Here is a 21,861-nt window from a genome sequence, read left to right as displayed (position 1 = left end):
AAAAACGTTAGTATAAATGTAAAAAATGGCAGAATGTTATTGTAGTTTGAGATTTTAATACTGTTTTCACAGAATTAGATCTGGGGAGTAAGATGGTATATAGAAAAGACAAGGGGAGAAAGGAGCTACTGAAAATGATGACAATGTAATTTAATAGATGTGTGGAGAGAGAGAAATAAGACAAAGAGGGAATTTTTAAGAATGCAACTGGTTTTAAATGAGGTTAAGTAGGATTGATTATATGTTATGTAATGTAGAAATGAAAGACTATATCAAAAGTGTATTTTACAAAAACCTTGGATTTAGTGATCATTCGATTTTTTGTGTGAAGTTAGATTGTGTAAAAGTTGAAAGGGGATTAGGTGTATGGATTTTGAACGCAACAATTTTAAAACATGAGAAATACAAAGAAAAAATTCAACAAATAATTGTAAACAGTAAATTTGATAGAATGTATAGAGAAGATTAAAGAATATGGTGGGACAATATTAAGTTAGACAGAAAAAAAATTTCAATAAAATATTGTAAAATTTAAAAACAGTTAAAAATAATAAAGAAATTCAAATAAGAAGGGAATTAGAAGACGAAATAAAAAGACTGCAAATAGATCAAAATGAAGAGATTGAAAAATTCATATATTTACAAGAACAACTAAAAGAGATGGAAAATGAAAAATGCAGAGGGGCTATAATTAGAAGCAAAGCGAAGTACACTGTTAAAGGAGATCGAAGTACAAAATTCTTCTTTAACTTAGAAAAGAATAGACAGAAAGCAGACTTAATGAAAGAGGTGTTGGATAAAAATGGAGAATCAAAACAAGGAACTAAGGAAATTTTAATAGCTGTTAAAAATTTCTATGAAAATATGTTTGAGGGAAAAGGAACTATACAGGATGATGAACTGTTTCTTTTAAATCAAATAAAAGCAAAAGTATCAGATGAAGATAAAGTTTTTTGTGATGCAGGAATAACAGAAGTAGAAATTGATGCAGTAATAAGACAGTTAACTACGGAGAGTTAATTTTACATACATCACACAGACACGCATATATATATATATATATATATATATATATATATATATATATACACTGTAAAAAATTGCTGTTAAAAAACGGTCAGATTCTATGGTAAACTATAGTTTTTTCACTAAAACAGTAATATTCTGTTAAAAACAGTGCTTTCTGGGTAACATTTTTGTTTTCGAGAAAGTAACCAACTGCAAAAACCTGTGAGCTAACAGAGTTCAGATTCGATGTTTTGAAGTCTGTGTTTGAAATCACGCTTTGTGTCCTTGTTCACTATTTCATACACTAGTTAACTAAAATAGTTCACCTGACAGTTTTAATGAACACTAATGAGTGAATTCAGACACTGATGAACACCTGCTGTTAATAATCACAATTACTGAAGAAAATAATCAATAAACACAAACAGTGACTTGAGTTACAACATTAAATAAAATCAAATAAAATAAAACAGCTTCAGTCTCAGCAGAGGATCATTAAACAACTCCACAAACAACAGCAGACACACTTATTACTGACTGATTTGACTTCCATACTATTCACATTGAGATCCAACAGAAATTAAGGTGTTTTTTTGTGTCACCGTAATGGAGTGAGGGGCTGGTTTAGTTGGGCTCTTCACCCTGGAACTCATTTAAGAAGACTTTCCATCTGCTTGAATACAGAGTTTACAAAACGTTTGTACTACAGCAATAAAGTTGGAAAGTCAATAAATAGAGAAATCTATTTGTCTGAAATTAGTTTTGATAAATAATTTGGTATATATCTGGATGAAGGGTCTCATGCAATAGATTTTATGCTTAGTTGCAGGTATTAATTTAATTAGTAAGAAGTGGAAACAGAAAAGATACCTCCGTAATTACTTAACAGTTAAGAAATAACAAACAAAAACAGTTCAGTTATGACAAAGACACACTCAGACCTCATGAATCTGACGTTGTATCTCAACAATGGTAACATCTCAAATGTTTCATGCTGCAATGCATGCTGGGAGTGGCACGGTACAAATATCCCAGCATGCATTGCGGTATAAATAAATGTTGTATAATGGTCTAACAGTTTTCTTTATTTGTGTTTGATTCTGCTGTTGTTTATGTTTAGACTTTCAGTTGCCTGTTTGTGAGTTAAACTGTTAATTTTGTTGTCACCATTATTGAGGTTCATATGCTGATTATAGATGTCTCTTTGAGTGCGATTTACACCATAGAGCAGTGTTATTGTCCAAGATATTCTTAAAAACTTCCAGAAATCATTGCCATATATAGACATATAATGTAAAACAATAGATTTAACATTGAATAGGAGCAGGAAATTTTATTATACTAAATGAGAACAGACTCCATTTAATAGCAACATGAACATCACCAGATCTTATTAAGGTTTTTGGCTGGCTTGCCACTACAAAGGAGCTTTTTAAACAAAGTTCTTAACAATTGCAGCAGCCAAAATATATAAATGTTAAATATGACAGGGCTAAGAGCCCAACTATAGCAAACTCTGTTCTCCATGATGGTGACGTAAAACTTTCACTTTTTCTCAAGAAGAACTTTAGTAGATGTTATACAAAAATACATGTATTAAGTAATAAGTGTAGCTGGTGATGATGTTTGTAGAGTTGTTTAATCATCCGCTGATCATTTAAATGATTTAATCATTTGTTGTTCTTCAGGTTATTTCATTATAAAGCTGTGACTAAAGTTTTGTATGTTCTGTTCTGTTTTTTTCCCTTCAGTATTTCTTCATTTGTTCATTGTTAATCCTCAATTATCATTTAATTAGTCAGTTAATTAATGAATTTACTTCAGCTTTGCTCCATGTTTCTTGAACACTCAGTAGTGTGGACACTTCAATAAAAACTGAAGTATATGCTCTGGGGTTAAAAGGGTTAAAGGTGTGAGAGGTAAAAACAGTGTAAAAATGTATTTTAACAGTAATATACTGTTAATTTACACTACGGAAATAGACTGTAAAAAAACAGTAGATTGCTGGCAACCACAGCTGCCAGTAGATTACTGTTAAATCAAGGAAAAAACAGTATTTTACTGTAAAACCTGAAGCTAATTTCTTCTGTCTGTCACCGTTGTGGAGGAGAGTAGACCCAGTGTATGAGTTAAAGATGAACAATGAGCTGCTGATGTTATTCTGCATGTTTCTCTATTTAAAGATAGCGGCTGTTTAGTTGCTGATGCAGTCAGAATCTCTCTGGTGATTCCAGATTTACATGTATGTGTGCTGTTGTGAAAAATAAGACATTAGAGTCAAACCGAACTTTTCTAATTAACTAAAATAAGTTATCATTATAAGTATGCTTCTAAGCATATATAGCACATTACTTCATAAACTCATTCAGCAGTTGACCAAGTTGAGGCAGTTGCTTTCAGTGAGCAAAATGAGTTCACTTGAGTATTGTGTAAATCAATGTAGTCCATGTATTTTTACAGCAACGTACTGTAAAATAACAGTACATTGCTGGCAACTGCAGCTGCCAGTATTTTACTGTTTTTTAACAGGACAATTTTTAACAGTGTACAGTGATGTATACTTAGAATGAAATGAAATTATGTTATTTAATCAATTAAACCTTCATTAAGACACTTAATACACGTACATCGTTCAATAGTTCTTTTTACTTTGAGTAAAATAGTATTATGTTGTATAAAGGGTTAAAATAATATTGTCAACAGCAGGTACATCATTGGATGAAAATCCTGAAACTTTAATCAATCGCTTTATATCTGTGTAAAAGCTTTAAAACAAACCTTTCTCCAGTTTTTTACAATTAATGCTTGAACTGACAATACAAGAACATAATACCAAAGTCAGACAGATCTTTAAAAAGAGCAATAATTTACATAGTCATAAGAAAAAATATCTAAAACCACATCCAAATACAAATAATACCATTAGAAAGAAAGGAAAAAATATTAATACAATTAAAGTATTATTATTAATTATAATAATAATAATAATAATAATAATAATAAAATTACTAAATTAAACAAATGAATGAAATTAGAATGACACATTAACAAATAACTGTAAGGAAAGCAACTAAAATCGAGAATATTCTTTAAATACATCTGCATAATATTTCAGGAATCTTAGATTTTTTTAAATTCTTAATAAGATAAAGTGATTTTAGGAGGGAAATAAATTCTATTCTAAAATGAACAAAGGATGGGTAATTATTTGTGAATTTTTGTTTGTGAATGTAAAATTTGCCATATAAGATAAAAAAAATATATATATGATGCGTTCCAGATAATTAGCTTTTGGGTTATTATAATAAAAATTGTCTTTTAGATTAAAGCAATTCACAGCATTGGCAGAAGCAGATATATGAGAATTTAGAAGTAATCAAAATTGCTTGGAAATTGGACAATCAAAAAACATATGTAGTAGTGCAGGGGTGGTCAACCCTGTTCCTGGAGAGCCATTCCTGCAGATTTCAGTTGCATCTCATATCCAACACACCTGCCTGTAATTATCATGTGGTGTTCAGGTCCTAATTAATTGGTTTAGGTGTGTTTGATATTGGCAGCAACTGAAATCTGCAGGAAGGTGGCTCTCCAGGAACAGGGTTGGCCATCACTATAGTAGTGTCTCCTCTGCTTGTTTGCAGAAAGAACAGAAGCTGTTGATGTCCAAAAAATTGTAAATACTGAAATTTACAGGGTAGATTTTATGCAAAAATTTTAAAATGTATTTCTTTTGTCTCATTGGAAATGCAATATTACCCAGGTAAAAGCCAGGTTCTATTCCAGTCTATATCCTTAACCAAAGATCTCCAGTAAAACTTTTCTCTAGAAGAAATTTTCCTTTTAAATTGAAAAATTTGACGCACAAAGCTATTGTTATGTTTTTTTTCTAACAGACTAACACCTTCTAAAAGCAAATTTACAGTTAAATGTACAGTGACTTTTAACTAGGTGAACTACACCAGGTGATATTGCCTAACAACTTTATTAAATTCATTAGCAGAAGTTGGAAAACAGTGGTTGTTTGATGATGCAGGAAATAATGATTTGTTTCTGATTGTAATATCTCGGTTATTCCATAAGAATAATCGGTGGGGAGAAAAATTGTGAACATAACCAAGCTTCCAAGCAAGCAGACATTGCTGGTGGAATTTAGACAAAGCTAAAGATAGCTTGTAGGGAAGATAATTAAATTTAAGAAGAAACAAAAGACTACAGATTTTGTTAAAAAAAGTAGTTGGGAATAAAAAAACAAATAGACGTTGGATTGGTTAGGCATCTCTTTATCCAATTAATTTTAAAAATGTATATTGTGTCAGAAAAATCTAATAAATTTACACCCCCTCTGCTTTACTATTAGAAAGAACTTCCTTTTTTAATATAAGAGGTTTGTTCTTCCAGATAAATTTCAAGAAAACAGTATAAATTTCTTTGGCCACTTTGTTTTCAACAAATAAAGATAAAGTCGGATATACAAAATGAGAAAGACCCTCTTCCATATAATGACAGGTCCCGTTGTAGCCAGGAATTAAGAATATTTTTAGTTTTGCTGATCCTAGACAAAAAAAAAAATTCAAGTGCTGTCTCACTAAAAGATTTTTAATAACATAAATAAATAACCATTTAATTGTGGATTTAACAAGGATATCTTCTATATATTCCTAACTCAAATTATGAACAGGGATTATCTCACATTTGGAGATATTCAGCTTTAGACAAGAAACACTTGAGATATCAGAAATTAAATTTAAAGCCTTTCATACGTTTGAGTCATCTTTTAGAAATAAAGTGGTGTCATCTGCCAATTGTGAAATCTTAATCTCCCTTTCAAAAACAGAAATTTCTTATAAATCTTGATTTTGCACAATGCTTAAGGATAGAAACTCTGTAACTAATAAAAATAAAAAGGAAGAGATTGGGCAGCTTTGCCTAATTCCACACAAAATATCAAATCCATTAGAAGTATTAAAATGAACAATCACTGAACTATTGATTCCTTTATAAAACAAAGCCATAGTGTTAACAAAAGTTTCCCCAAATCCAAATAACCTCAATGCTTAAAAACAGAAACTGGTGGTCAACCGTATCAAAGGCTTTATAAAAATCAAGAAAAAGAATGAGATCATCTGAATGAATAGAATCAGCATAATCGAGCAAATCCAAAACTAATGTTATGTTATTAGAAACATGGCGGCCTTTTATAAACCCAGACTGAGTTTCAGAAATAATAGAATCAAGATTTGTTTTTAATCTGTTGGCAAAGTCTTTTTTTTTTTTTCAGTATTTTTTGCCACTCACTGTTGCAGTCATGACATAATACATTTCTCCTTCATTTTCCACCTCACACAACATCTGCTATCTCTCTCACATACAAAGACTTTCAGTATTTGAAGTTGATCAAAACTTTTACTCCAAACATTAACACATTTTTGTTTAATTTATATAATCCACTAAGACTAAGTGTTAAAAGATTGAATCACTCCTATATGGACGTAATGCGAAATAACATTCTGATGTTTTGCAGTAATTAATAGAGTTCACATACTCTGTAAGACATATTATGTTAAAATGATGGGCAAATTTGTATAATTCATTTGGGTTCCTGCCCACGTAGGTGTGGAAGGCATTGAAAAGGCGGACATTCTGGCCAAACAAGCTCTCAGAATTAGTGAAGTAGATCTAGAAGTCCCATTGAGTAAAGCAGAAGCTCAAATCAAATTAAGAACAATCAGTATGGCAATTATACTGGGATAACAATGAAACAGGCAGACATCTATAAAATATACATAAACAAGTCGTTGCTGGAAGGAGGGAGAACAGAAATCATAGGGAAGTACGATTATAACTCAGATGAGAATAGGTCATACTGGACTCAACCATATTTTATATAAAATAGGGAAAAACCCAACTGGACAATGTATACACTGTAATCAACAAGAAACAATATGACATGTTTTCTTCCAACTCAATCAGTTAAAAAGAGCAAACTTCAGGATTTCACATTGGCTGGTTTATTAGGGAATAAATCTAGTGAGGTATATGACGATATAATTAAATTTGTTTAAGAAACCCATTTAGAGAAAAGAATATAAAGATAATATAATCTAAGGAATTAATTGTTAGCCCACTCCACCCCACATTTTTTATTTATTCATTTATTTTATTTTACATTTCCTCCCTCTTTCCTCCCCCTCCCCTCTATTTTTACACTTCAGTTATTGTTTAACCATTCCAGTCGGAGGCGGTAATGCACCTACAAGTCTGGTTGCCAACCGCCAGTAAAACCCAAAGAAAAAGAAGAAGAAACCGATTAATTAAAGTTTTAGGTTTTTCATCTGATACTAAACTATGAACCTGCTGTTGACAATATTATTTTAACCCTTTATACAACAAAGTATTTTACTCACAGTAATGAGGACTATTGAACAACGTGTGTGTAATAAGTGTCTTACTGAAGCTTTAATTTATTAAACAGTATAATGTCATTCCATTCTAAGTTTACATCACTTTATATAAGAAATGTAGTCGTGTTACTAGTTTTAATCAGCTAATTTGTGGCTATAGTTTCTTGCTCAGACTTTTCTGATTTCTTTTTGTTAATTACTCTCATATAAGAAGAGAAGTTATTTTCTTTCTGTTTATTGTTTTATTCATTTTACATTTTTATTGCTTTGTTAATTTTTAACAGGATAAAGTGTCCAAACGCAGAGAAAAACTATATATAAGTCATGACTAGTTAAAAGAACTAAAACGTGTAGTAGTAATGAATACTTTTTACATGAAGGACACCTATTTTACCTCCTTTTCTGTAAAGTTTCAGCTCCAAACACTCATTAGATTATTTGTTATACCTTTTAGAATGTTGAGATTTCTGCTTTAAACAGTCTTAGTGGATTAAAAGTTTGTTTTAATTGTCTTAAAATGTTTAGAGTAAAGGTTTTGATCAACTCCAAATACTGAATATTTGTGCGTCTGTGAGAAAGTGGAAACGAAGGAGAAATATATCAAGTCATGACTGCAACAGTAAGTGGCAAAAAAGGTTTAAAAAGACTTTTATTTTGTCGTGACGTGTGACGTCATCAGGCGGCGCCGCTTCAGCGCTGTGATTCAACTGGGGAAAGGTTTGTGTTTTTAAACGTTTACGGATATAACCCGATTTAATTAAAGTTTCAGATTTTTTTAATCCGATGCTAAATTATGTACCTGCTTTTGACAATAATGTTTAAACCCTTTATACAACGTAGTACTATTTTATTATCAGTAGCCGAGGGCTATTGTTTGAAAACGAAAAGAGTGTAATAGGTGTTTTAAAGCAGGGTTTCCCAAACTTTTCTGATAAGAGGTAAAGTTGGTTTTATATTCACACATTCGTTCATTTAGCAGTCTATATATTGTTTACCATGTTACTTTGAATATTTGATCGGAATTAGCATACAAGTGTGACTTATAAACAACATTAACACTGTTTATTTGACTGAGAACAATGTTGTACTTTGATAGTCATTGGCTGCTATTATGATTTCGCTATTTAGAGTTTGCAAATAATACTTTAATGAAATTATATCATTAAGGTGAAAGTCCGAATGTGCGAATATCAAACCTATTTTACCTCTATTTTTTTAAAGAAATGTTTTACCTGATTTCTTTTTGATAATTAAAAGAAACTGTTGAAGCAAGTGTTGAAGAGAAGTTATTTTGTTTCTGTTCATTGTTTATTTATTTTAAACAGGACATTTTTATTGTTTTGTTCATTTTAAACAGGATAAAGTGTCCAAACACAGAGAAAAACTCCTGCTGAAGCGACTGATCTCCACACTGTTATAAAGATGCCGTTTATTAAAGAGGAGAGTGAAGATGTGAAGATTGAAGAAACATTCACAGTCAAACAGGAAGATCTGCAGGAACAAACAGGTTGGTTTTCATTCTCAAAGACCAACTCAGTCATTTGATCCTCATTCAGATATATTTTAATAATAAGAATACTAAATCCATCTTGCAGCCCTGAGTGTGCTGCCTAATTATCCTAAATGCACATAAGCACTCATTGAAAGACAGAATGAGTTTCTTTCGTTACTTGTTCTCATGTCTTTTGTCTTTCTTTTATGTGTTATTAGTCTCCCATTTTCTTAACCTTCTTAACGTTATTGCTTTTCTTGTTTTTTTGCTTTTTGTAAAGCGTCCTTGGTGCTTTATAAAATAAATAAAAACAATAAATTAATAAAAGGTTTAACTAAGCTGATGATATTTGACCTACAGTATTCTCATAAAAGACTTAACATTTTAGGCCTTAAAAAGTCTTAAATTTACTGAAATATTGTGCTGTATTGTGTCTTTTTTAAACAAGTCTTTATTTTCATTTGTTCATGTTTTTCTACCCAATCTGGCCAAAACCAATTCAATCACCAACAATTCAACTTAATAAAACTTTCAACTTTTTATTCAAAAAGGTCTTTTTAACTCTATTTATCATAATGGTTTAATTATTTTACTCACAATAACATTTGTTTAAACGTGCTCCATGTATTTACTGCTGTGGATATCAACCTGGACAGATTGTTGTGCATAGATTTAGTTTGTTATAGTTTTTAAAACTTTAAAAACATTTGTTCATTTTTTTGTTTTAAAAATAAATTTTATTTTGATGGGGCAAATAAAAATCTTTTCCATCTGGGCCATTTGAAAAGTTCTTTAGCCTTTAGCCCTTTATGAGTCTAAAATTTCATTCATAATGGTCTTAAAAATATCATAAAGTCTTACATTTAACTTTGTAAAAGCTGCAGAAACTCTGGTTTACAGTATGTCAAAAAATGTGGATGCCCCCAATATTGAGCATGCTGAAAGAAATGAACACTAAAATAATTAATTGTTATAAAATATTTTACAGTCGCAGAATATACACAATATTCTTCATGCACCAGCAGGCGGCGCCATTGGAATCTTTTTGCTTTAGACTTTTTTAAAGAATTAATTTTTAGATCCTAAATATCAGTGTTATGCTGCTGAGGCATGGGGCAATAACTATATTAATGGTTTACCGCAGTTTGGAAAAGTCAAGGTTTTAAAATCGCCAACATTTCCTGCTGCACCGTTCCTACAGTATATGTAAGTTTTTTTTTAATGTTTTGTTTTTTAGGACAACAGTATCTCCTGCAGTAAAGACCAAAGAGGCTGTTTTAAATCGTAAAGAAATCTGTGATTCATTTCAATTATTTAGCCTGACATGTTTACCGCTCAAAAATATTTTAAAAGTGTCTCCGAAGAAAATATATTTTAGGATATCATACTGTCAGATTCTTATACTGGCCCATGCCTAATGCTGCTTGATGTCGCAAAGTCATATTTTCTCATTTAATTATTTTTATTTGTATGTATAGTCATGAACACACCTGTTTGTAGAGCAAGTAGTTTGACTGTTTTCGGCAGTTTATTATTTCTGGTCAAAATAATACCAAAATCCACATCGTAAAAAAAATAGAAAAAGAATAATAATTATAATTAAAGAGCAAATCAAAAAGAGTATAGGCTACATTAATATTTGCAAAGGAAAAGAGTTGAGTATATTTAAAGTTGTGGTTGCTTTTTATCTTAAACGTCCTTTAAGGGTTCTTTCTGACTATTTTTGTGTATGTAATTACCTAATTAAGTTAAAAGATTTAACATAAAATAGTTCTATTTTTTTATATTGTCTATTTATATGAACTAATATTTTGTATAACACATTTTCATTATTTAACAGATTTAATACTTCTATTAATCAAATGTGTGTGTGTGTGTGTGTGTGTGTTAATTTGGGTGTTTATCCAAGGATCAAGATTATGATCGGATTGAGTTTATATGTCTGTGCATGTGTATGTGGGTGTATGCATGCAGTAGGTTTATATATGTGCAAGTGTCATACTTGTTTTGAACATAGTATATGTTTATATGCGAGAAATGTATATGTGTATATTCAAGTGTAGACATGCAAAACCCTACATTGTGCCTCATAGCCATCTGTGTTTGGTATCGGGAAGGTGGATTATGAGGCGACAGGTTGACTTAAACTTTTATGAACCTATTTGATGTGTTTCCGATGCTAGTCGGCATCGCTCTCCCGCAGTTTGCAGAGCGCCGAAACAAAAGGTTTATCGGAACTTAAAAAGCCGAACAACGTCCACATCAACTACTTTGTCTGCATTCTTACTTGTGGAAGCTTGTTCCTCTATATCTGTATTCAGGTCAAAATATCGTATAATATTACAAAATATCGTAAATGGGTTTAAAAATCATATCACCGTTATTGAAAAAAAATCTATTGTGATATATTGATATTATATTATTGTCCAGCCCTATGTTAGATATAGAGAACAAGATGAATTAAATATCACTTTTAGCAAATATAGTGAGATTAGATCCAGCGTAACTCGTAACATCAAAAAGGAAAAAACATTGATAAATTAACCCACTTCTCATTTACTAGTCTGTTATGAGCCATATCATACCTCTTGAGCCTCCGATCTCCTCCTGATTTGCAGTTTCTGTTTGTTTTTTGAAAATGTAATTGTCTTCAAATCTGAAAATATAATTTATTTTATAGTGTGAGTTGTTATTCGATGTGATACGAAGCTGCAAGCATGTTCTTTTGGACAGAATTTTTAACTAAGGTGTAATGTTGTCCAGATACTGGAATTTCTGACTTCATTACCTTGCTATATATTGATGTTCGATAGGCTACTATTTTTGATATAACAACAATTGTATCAAAAAAGGTACAAAAAATTATTTCTTAAGAAGAAAATTATTTCTTTTTTTTTTCAGTTTTCCTCAAAATAGGTTGATGTGGGCATTGTGGCACTTTAAATGCATGTAATGCCTGTTTCATTTACACTTGAGCAGAAATTCCATATATGCCTCACAAAAGTAGCAGAACATTCCAGGAAATCCCTAATATGGATGAAGGCATCCAGCTATTGCTGTTGAATGAAAATAAGATCTGAATAAATATTAAAAGGCTTCAACTGATCATTTACACGACTGCGCCCATAAATGGTTTATATGTGTACTTCCAGCCATCTTAGGTATATTTATAAGAAAGTCGATTTATAATTTATTGCTAACTGACGTAGCATGTTACAGTAGAATATAGCTATAAAATAATATGCTAGATGCATAGATGCTAGATTGTCAAAATAAGATGTTTCCAAATATCAATCAATTTTCTAAAACACAAAGTTTTGACCAAATTAATCCACAAAATCAACCCAGAAAGGATGAAAATGACCCAACAGCACACAAGGGGAAAGGTGCACATTTCAGCCTTTATGCAGATGCTGTACAGGTATGTCTCATGTTTGCGAGACAAATATTCAGCTGTTTGTTCAACTGTTACCTCAGAACTTTTTTTTTTTCCGATGTGTTTACCAGTCAGGCACAGAATGAACAAGTATTCCCTGTCTGCTTAACAAATTTTAGAAAAACATTTTGTTGTAATTCTGAATATATATGGATAAAAATAGGCCACTTACAGCTTTCAAATCTGTGTCTTATCAATATGACCAAAATTACTTTTATGAGAAACTCTGAAAACTGGACTGACACAGTTTCAATTTACTAGAACTTCTAAGTTAAGTGGCTTCAGCACAATTTACATTGTAAAAGCACAAGATGAAGATGAATTGAATTGAATCGGCTTAAATGTGCACACGTTAATGGACTGAACAAAATATGATCTGATTTATTTTACATTTAATGTGCATCAAAATTACAGTGTGTGTAGCCAATATTTCCAGTGTCTTTTCACCTTTACGCATTTTATGAGATTTTGAAGACTTAATGAAAACTGTTTTTTTATTTTTATTTTTTTATTTTAGATCTAATTGAAGAGAATAAGGGGAGTAAAGAAGAGGAACATCATGTCAAAATTGAGGAAAAAACTCATTTACAGACTGATGGTATTTTGAAAAAAAGAGACGAAAATCGTTTCACCTGCACTCAATGTGGAAGGAATTTTGGAAGAAAAGGCGATCTTAAGATTCACATGAGGATCCACACTGGAGAGAAACCATACATATGCACTCAGTGTGGGAAGAGTTTCAGCATATCATCAAACCTTAATCAACACATGAGGATCCACACTGGAGAGAAACCATTCACATGCACTCAGTGTGGGAAAAGCTTTAGCCAATCATCACACCTTAATTACCACATGATGATCCACGCTGGAGAGAAACCATCCACATGCTCACAGTGTGGGAAGAGTTTCAGTTGCTTATCTCACCTTAATAAACACATGAGGATCCACACTGGAGAGAAACCATTCTCATGCACTCAGTGTGGGAAGAGTTTCAGACACTCATTATTTCTTAAACAACACATGAGGATCCACACTGGAGAGAAACCATTCACATGCACTCTCTGTGGGAAGAGTTTCAGCCAATCATCATCCCTTAATCACCACATGAGGATCCACACTGGAGAGAAACCATACACTTGCACTCAGTGTAGGAAGAGTTTCAGACGCTCATCATCTCTTAAAGAACACATGAGAATCCACTCTGGAGAGAAACCATTCACATGCACTCGGTGTGGGAAGAGTTTCATACAATCATCACAACTTAACCGACACATGAGGATCCACACTGGAGAGAAACCATTCACTTGCACCTAAGCCACAGTTACACTAGACCTTTCTCCCCATAGACTTCCATTCATATGCACGCAAATGCGCCAGACTGTAAACGAAAGTTTGTGGGTCAAGTTTTACAGTTCACTGCGTTGCAGAGTTCAAGCTTGGTGAACTCTGACCTGCGAAATCGCATTACTTGACTCGAAGATCAAAACATGACCTCTCTGGACAATCGCTCACGTTTTTTAATGTCTAATAATCTTGTTGAATCCCGCCCCTTTTCGCAGCACCATAAAACAAAATGTCGCATGCTCAAACTCTAGTGTGACCGCAGCTTCAGTGTGGGATGAGTTTCAGCAGCTCATCAGTAATTAACCTGTTAAGCTTTTGGGCTATTTTGGGTATTTCCGCCTGAATTTGGCATTCCGATTTAAAAAGTGTTCCATAACCACATGCATAGGAATAAATACAAAACTTTGGTATGATTTTAAAAGAAATCCTTTGAAATTTCATAAAATACTGTTTTATATAAACTGAAGTTAAAAAATGTGGAACTCAGGCCTTGTGTGCTCCATCAAAATTCCATTTCTTTCCAGCAGGTGTCAGTAAACACAAGAAAAATAAATTTCTCTCTATAATAATGCATGCAAGAGTTATTCTATTCCAACTGGAAGAAGGTAACATGCCAAAAAAAAAAGTATTTCCCCCTACCTAAATTTAAAGTCTCACCACACCCACATACAGAACAATAAATGCAATATCTTAATGTCATTTTAAAGAAAACCCTTTGAAATTACAAAAAACACTGCTGTTAAATGCTAACTATTATTATATATGTTGTCTGTCCTATGATGAACCACCTCAACACAAACAGCTTTGTTTTTTTTTGTTTTTTTTTAAAGCCAGCCTTAGTGCATAACTCAGGCCCTGTGTGCTCTATCAAACTGAGGACAGTTTTTGTTTGTTACCAGCATATGTCAGGACGCACGAGAAAAAATAATTTTGTCTTAATCATGTAGTATGCAAGAATCATTTTAGTTCAACCGAAAGGTGGGAAAAACAACACAAGTTTCCTACCTGTCAAAAATGAAAAACAAGATATTACAAAGGTTATTATCACAAAAATCATAATTTTACTTCTTCATAACCACATCAAAATCATAACAATATATCAAAAAAGCAAATAGCCCAGTAAAACTTTTTTCCATTTTATTTTTCAATGTCCAAACGGCCTTCACACTTTAAATGTAAAATAAATAATGTACAAATATATACAAACTGCAATAATATATATATATATATATATATATATATATATATGTGTGTGTGTGTGTGTGTGTGTAAATTTTTTTTAGAAAAGTAATGTGCAAAGTCTAACAAAAGATTTTAAAAAATGACTAGTTACAAAAAATGTCATTTTGTAAATACGTTATCGTATTTTCCTGAATTTTGGAATTTCATGACCCAAATTTATTGCATTTGGCACTTACAAGACATAGCAGGGGATTACTCATTCACACAAGGACAGAAAAAGCTGAAAATGGACTAACTTTGTTGCGAAGAACCTAAGGTAAAGGATGATGTAGCTTGTTTGGCTATCTGGAGCAGCGCACGGAGCAAATAGACAATAATTGCCCTTGTATGTTTATAAAATAGGAGTTCATACCTTATGATTTATTCAAAGACTGTTGAACAAGTGACTGTAAATTGTTGTGTAAAAAATATTCTGGTCTGCTAAATATTCAACGCGTAGCTGTGCATTTATACTTCTGCGCGCTGTCACTGTTGGCATTACCACTTCCGAAACGCTAGTGGGCAGTGAGGTATAAATGTTCCTCTGTGTCGAGTTTCTTCGCTGGTGCTTTGTTTTTCCTGAACACTTCCTGAATGTACAAGTGACTCAAACTTGCTCTTTTTGAAGCAGAAACCGGCGGACGTGCAACAACTTTACTATGAGGTAAACACAAAACAAAACTTTTTATCTGGAGCTCTCTCACGGGACTCCACACTTGTAAACAATTGCTCTATTGGGCTTGCGCGGCTCAGTCCCGCCCAGACTCGTCAGCGCTACTAAGCTGACCAATCACAGAGCTTGCGCTACGCGTCGATGTGATGTGTAGTTACATTTTTTGAGAGGTGCACGTCAGCGATTGCCACGGCGTAGGGCTATGCGTCAGCGCCGTAGCATAAGCATAGGCTTGACGCAGAAGTATAAATCAGCCTTTAGAGGGACTATATCAGAAGAAAGTCTCTTTCCTAACCCTCAACCGGAATGCAGCACAAGGTACCAACATATCAGTACAATCAACCTCACTAATGCAACACAAAGTTGCCTTTCACAGTCTTCACCAAATGTCAACATCCCTATGTTGCACTCCAGTGGAGAGGCGGAACCAAACATCTCCCCTTTATTTGATTAGAAAGGAGTAAAAGATACTGTCTCCTGGTCTTAAGATGATTGCTCCCACGTTGCCAGAGGTACTACTAAGTACTGTCTGGTGTTGGAGCGAGCAGCAGGCTTTTCAGCCACCAGTAGAGCCTATTCTTACAGCATTTGCCAGCTTTGAGATGATCGTTGGTTCCATTAAGCACTCAGTTCAAGTCCTCTTTCCCTGTGAGTATGTGAACCCTGCAGCTTCGATAAATGTCCATTTCATACCCAGAAACATAACCAATATATTATTAAAAGATAATATTGTAGATTATAGGATTAATAACCATCATTTCAGGTCCTTCTGTTTGCACTTCTGTCTCGTAGCACAGATAATGACCTGCTTGAAACCCTTTTTTCATTCGTGTCATTCTGATAACAAAGAACAAGAGAGGAAAAATAGAAAATGAAAATAGAAAACAACATAAGATTACTTGCATTGTATAGGAATAATTTTTGGCATATATGTGTAAAAGAGTCTAAGTGCCAAAATAAAAAACAAAATATCCTCTAACTACCTGCCTACACTATTCATTATTCTAAAGGTCTGTGTACGCTTGAAATCAAAGAAAATAAAATACATGTTATACACTATCTCCCTAACTTTTCCACAAAACAGGAATAACATAAAAACAAGAACTGCGGCACACTCAAAAACAAAAGAAAAAAAAAGGTTTGATATTCATCCAACCAAGTTTGGGGTAACGTTCTCATAAACGGACCAATCTAAGGATTTTGGAAGCATATTTTCATAGCCATAGTCACTGTTGAGGTGGGCTTGCACTGTTCCTTGTACTTGCACAGTAACCATGTGTGTGGCAGCAGCACTGGCTAGCATTGATCTGATGAATGACACAACACAGCAACAAAGTTAAGCTAAAACAAGTATGGTAACCTCCAAATATGTCAACTTTATTAACCATTGTCCCCAAGATCCAAATATGGAGGCAAACCAATTACTCAAGTGTTTGTCTTTTCCAGCATTTTCCTTGACTACTATCCACCTCTGGAGGTTAATATTTGTAATGTTGATGCAGCAGTGGTCCCCTTCAGCTTATCGGTCAGCTTTTCCCTTTTTCAGTAAAGCTGGGAAGTCGATTGTTGATAGGTCTCATTCCATTCCATTATCCGATTGTCCTTCATTTGGGGAAAGATTATCTCTTTACTCATGTTCACATATGCATTCTGTATTATCATTGACAGTAGCATGATTTCCTTCCATGGTAGGGTCCTCCTGTTGTTCCCCAGAGGCCAGCGTTTTTACATAAATCGACAGGTCCGCTGTTTCTCCTCCAACCAGTTCATGTTGTCCATGATGAAATTCAAGAGAGTCATTACTTGTTTTATGCTGCTTATGTACTTCCTGTGCTAGATTGCTACATTTTTTTTTACTGTTTCTTAGCTTAGGAAATCTGGTACAATGGTTTAAACGGTACCAGGTGTTGTTTTTGTTTTGAACTTGTAATGCAGTTGATGTTGTTCTCGCTACTGTATAGTAGAGCTGGGCGATATGGCAAAAAAAATATCACAATAATTTTTTACATATCAGTTGATATCGATATTTATCACGATAAACGTAAAATCTTTATATCTATCAATTTTACAAGATTTTTTGTATGCCAATCGCTTTGCGCAGCTGATTTAACACATATAGTGAAATTTTTTAGCTGTCTGACAATATAAATAATAAAACAATAAACAAAAGAACAATCTTAATTCAGCATTTACTGTTTTCAACAACCAAAGAGATTATAAGTTATTGGATATTATTGTTCAACATCAGAAAAAAATTAAATAAAATCTTGTTTGGAACAAGTAAAGGTGAGTTAATGGTCACAGAATTTTCAGTTTTCACATTTTAGTACTGAAGGATTCGGATTTCTGCTTTCCAGTCCATCTCATCATGGACCAACATTTATCCTTTTCATCATCCTGTTTCTTAGTATTTAACTGTGAATTGATTTTAATTAATGAATAAGTTAACACATTGCTTAATATAAGAATGTTCAGTGCATTTGCCTGTCTCTTTATACCTATTTTCAGGAGCCAGCAAACTAGGTCAGAGGTCATGGAGATCTTGAGTGGAACTGAGGACTGGAAACAACTGTTTCTATTGTTATTTCTAGGAGTTAATACTGTCTAAAATGTCTAAAGTGATTTTGCTATTTTTACGGTTAAATCGTTTAAAGTGATTCTACTTTTTATTCAAGATAGACTTTGTGTAGTAAGAATATAACTGCCTGAATGTAGATTATACCAGTTTTTAACCAGTTTTGATAAAGACGGCTGACGGTACACTCAGCCTTGGATAAGAAACAGATTATACTTAAAGTGTGTGTGTTCTATTTGATTGTTGATCCATTTCACAGGTCTGGAGTCAGCTCTAATCAGTCTAAAGGATGTCTGACGTTTATGTTTAGATATTGTTCAGAATTGTACGCACGAACCTCACGTGGAAATGTTCCTAGTCTATCTGTGTTTTAACCAATCAGGTTAGAACACCTTTATGTATGACGCAGTTAATGACGTTATGTGAGAGTATAATTGTTATTGATTGGTGATTGTAAGCAGAGCGGCCTAGGAACTCATTGCAAGTGTTAAAGCTGGCTTCTGCGAATGAAACTGCAAACTATCTTCAGTAAACTTGATTTATTTATTTAAATCTCTGACTCCGGCTCTTCTTCATCTACCAGACTGGTCATTCTTTGGGTTAAACTGTAAACTATCCCTACACTATATATACAAATACACTTAAAAAAAAAACTTTTTTATCTGCACTAAGGCCCGCGACAACCTCCTCCTATGCTGTTTCTTTAAAAAGCAAATCTTTATTTTACAAAGTACATAGATCATACAGTACTGTCTGCTTCTCAAGCTCTATGAGAAGTGTCATTCATGTCTGGTGCATGCAGAAGACAATCGCCTGTGATATGTCATTTGGTTTTTGATTGTCGCAATGTTTTAGGCCTAGTTATAATAATATTTATATAATATAGTTATAATGATATTTATACATGATCAAACTAGTGTTACTCTGTCCGCTTCAGTAATGTCCAGCGGCAGAGTAACAGCTCGTGCAAAGGATGAGACGGACAAAAGTAATCAATGCATGCCCTCCTTTTACTTATTTTAGTGTTGTCAGGTTCACGGTGCAAACAGCTCTTGGGTGGAATAACTTGAGTGAACATAAAACAAAGCCGAGTAAAACTTTTTTCCTCAGCTGCACACAGCGAGTTCACATCATCCAGCATGCGTGTCGAACTACACTACCCACTTCGCTATGGACTACAACTCCCTTAAATAGCAAGTCTTAAAGCGACCACTCTCCTCTCCTACAACACTAGTGTGCAACTTAAGCAAAACTGATACTAATATTGTTTTAAATTTGGTTTTGTAGTTCGGGCCTAAATAAATGCTTGCTGCAGTTTTTAAACGTTTAAGTTTATTTGGATGACTATAAATAAATCGGTGGCTATTATTAACGCATTTATTGGGTAAAATTGCTACTTTTTACTCTCATTCAATGTTTTTTGGTCATTATCAATGCACAAAATAAACAATAAGAAATAGGACTTATTATGACTCCAGAATAATTATTGGAGTTAATAGTAAGCTAATGTAATTTCATAATGCAAATCTTAAATTCATTCTAACCAACAAATGATCAAAGGAAATATATTAATGTAATACAATATGAATTGATGTTTACTTTAAATTGTAATTATATTGTTCGATTAAAATGATTTTTAAAAATATTTTGTCAAATAAAATATTTTTGTAGAGTCATCCACCATCATTTTGTGGCTAAAAAGTATCAATTCAGTCACCGTTTTGGCACTGTTATCATTTTAAAAGTATCGATTTAGCACCGGTATATATATATATAACATTATCATGCTATTATCAGCATTTTATAAAAAATATATAATTTTATTTAAATTTAATTATATATAAAATTAAAACTATACATACATATATTAATACTACATACATACAATGTATATATATATATATATATATATATATATATATATATATATATATATATATATACTTTTTTTCTTTATTTATATATATTTTTTCAAACAAACACATATTCAAAGAGAACCACAGGTCAACAGGGAAACTGCAAAGAGGCAGCTTCTGCTTTAAGCTGAATTGACTGAATATCTACTTTTAAATATCTACTATAAAATATATCTATAATATACAGACAAATGTAAAATACAGTAAAGCATCCTAAATCTGTTGAAACGCATCAATCTGATGGTGATTTAGTTTGCAGCTGAATATTATTGGGAGTACTGAGTGCATGTGAGTAGTTTCTCTCCTGTGTGGATCATCATGTGGTTATTAAAGTTTGATGATTTGTTGAAACTCTTCCCACACTGAGTGCATGTACATGGTAGAGATTTAGAGTTTTTAAAGTGTTTGTTAGGTCCAGAATTACAATAGATTTGAAGTATTACAAGGCCATAAATAATGCTGAAACCTTTGAACAACAGTGGTGTTACAAGGACTCTGTCTAGACTGTGGAGGAAGGAAAGCTGCTTTTACATTTGCTGAGGTGTTACAATTTGTGAAATGAAAAATCTATGTAACAAGATATTTTTGTGAAAATTTAAATCTCTCTCACACACACAAACACACACACTCCCACACACAAACTATCTGTCTCGCACACACAGACACACTCTGTCTCTCACTCTCTCACACACACACACGCACAAAACAGTGAACACATGCGCAGACAACACATATGCTCTCTCACACACACTGCTACTGATTGCTCCTGCAGAGGATTCTGGGTAAATCTCGCATCAGCCTTCAGCTCAGTTTCACTGATGATCCAGAATAAACTATAAACCCAGGGCAGAGCGGCTCAGTGAATGTGGTCTGGACTGAGTGGATGAGGCTCATTGTGTCTCTATAGATGTTGTAAAAGATCAGAGTTCCTGCACTGTGATCCACAAACACTCCTATTCTCCTGCTGAGCGCCTTTACTGGGAGATCAGTGTGTGTGTTTTTGTGTTTGAATGAGAAACTGCAGGAATCACAGCGCAAACTCCAGGACTGAGCATTACATCCAAACACACACTCAAGACCTCCCTTCCTCCTGATGCTCTTATATGACACTGATATTTCCACAACACCATCTCCACTCCAGTCAATCTCCCAGTAACAGCGTCCACACACACTCTCTCTGCACAACACCTGAGGATGTACATTAAATCTGTCTGGATGATCAGGATACAGCTGTTTCTCCTTCACACGCTTCACCTCTCTGTTCTCCTCAGACAGAATGAGTCCAGTGTTAGCTGTGTTTGGATCCAGAGTGAGGAAACAGACATCTGAACACAAGAACACAAACACATTTATACCCACAGCTGTGTGTGTGTGTGTGCGTTGGTGCGACCGGACTGTTGGGACAAAACACCTGAATACATACCGTCACTATGAGCACACACCGTAACTGTTGGAACAGCGCTACTGTCCCGATAAGTCGGGCGGCATACACGTGTTCTAACATGCGTGACTTACTACCTCCCGCGTTTTCTCGTTATGTCCTAATGTTTACGGTGAACCCGTTTTTCTGTGTGTATCAGTGTATGCTCATTGTGTATAATCTCCCACTATCGTCCCTTTCCTGCTACTGCTGCTCCATACACATTAGAGCACGTCACAGTCGCGTTTCATTGGTCTAGCCGCAGAACTCCTCGCCCGCGATTGGCTGGATTTTTATCGCCTTTCATTGGTCGATCAGCGGAATCCCCGTCAGCGATTGGCTGGATTTCATGTCAATCAATATGAACCCGCTTCA

General features: G+C 33.6%; 1 protein-coding gene and 1 long non-coding RNA gene across 2 annotated transcripts in view; both read left to right on the top strand.

Annotated features, from left to right (window-relative positions):
• The window catches only part of znf1117 (zinc finger protein 1117), a gene marked incomplete in the record, with an annotated part of 481,533 nt that extends 466,751 nt beyond the window's left edge, over positions 1-14,782 (top strand). Inside the window, 2 exon segments of the mRNA NM_001327996.2 lie at positions 8,791-8,916; positions 12,855-14,782. Coding sequence (NP_001314925.2) covers positions 8,832-8,916; positions 12,855-13,651 — 882 coding nt within the window.
• LOC148682295 (uncharacterized) overlaps positions 1-21,861 on the top strand; it is a 560,329-nt gene that overhangs the window by 412,378 nt on the left and 126,090 nt on the right. The window lies entirely within an intron of this gene.

The sequence above is a fragment of the Danio rerio genome, chromosome 4 (genome assembly GCF_052040795.2).
Source record: "Danio rerio strain M-AB ecotype USA chromosome 4, GRCz13ab, whole genome shotgun sequence".
NCBI classification, from domain to species: domain Eukaryota; kingdom Metazoa; phylum Chordata; class Actinopteri; order Cypriniformes; family Danionidae; genus Danio; species Danio rerio.
The sequence above is the reverse complement of the archived record's forward strand: the minus strand, read 5'-3'. Positions and strand labels throughout refer to the sequence as shown.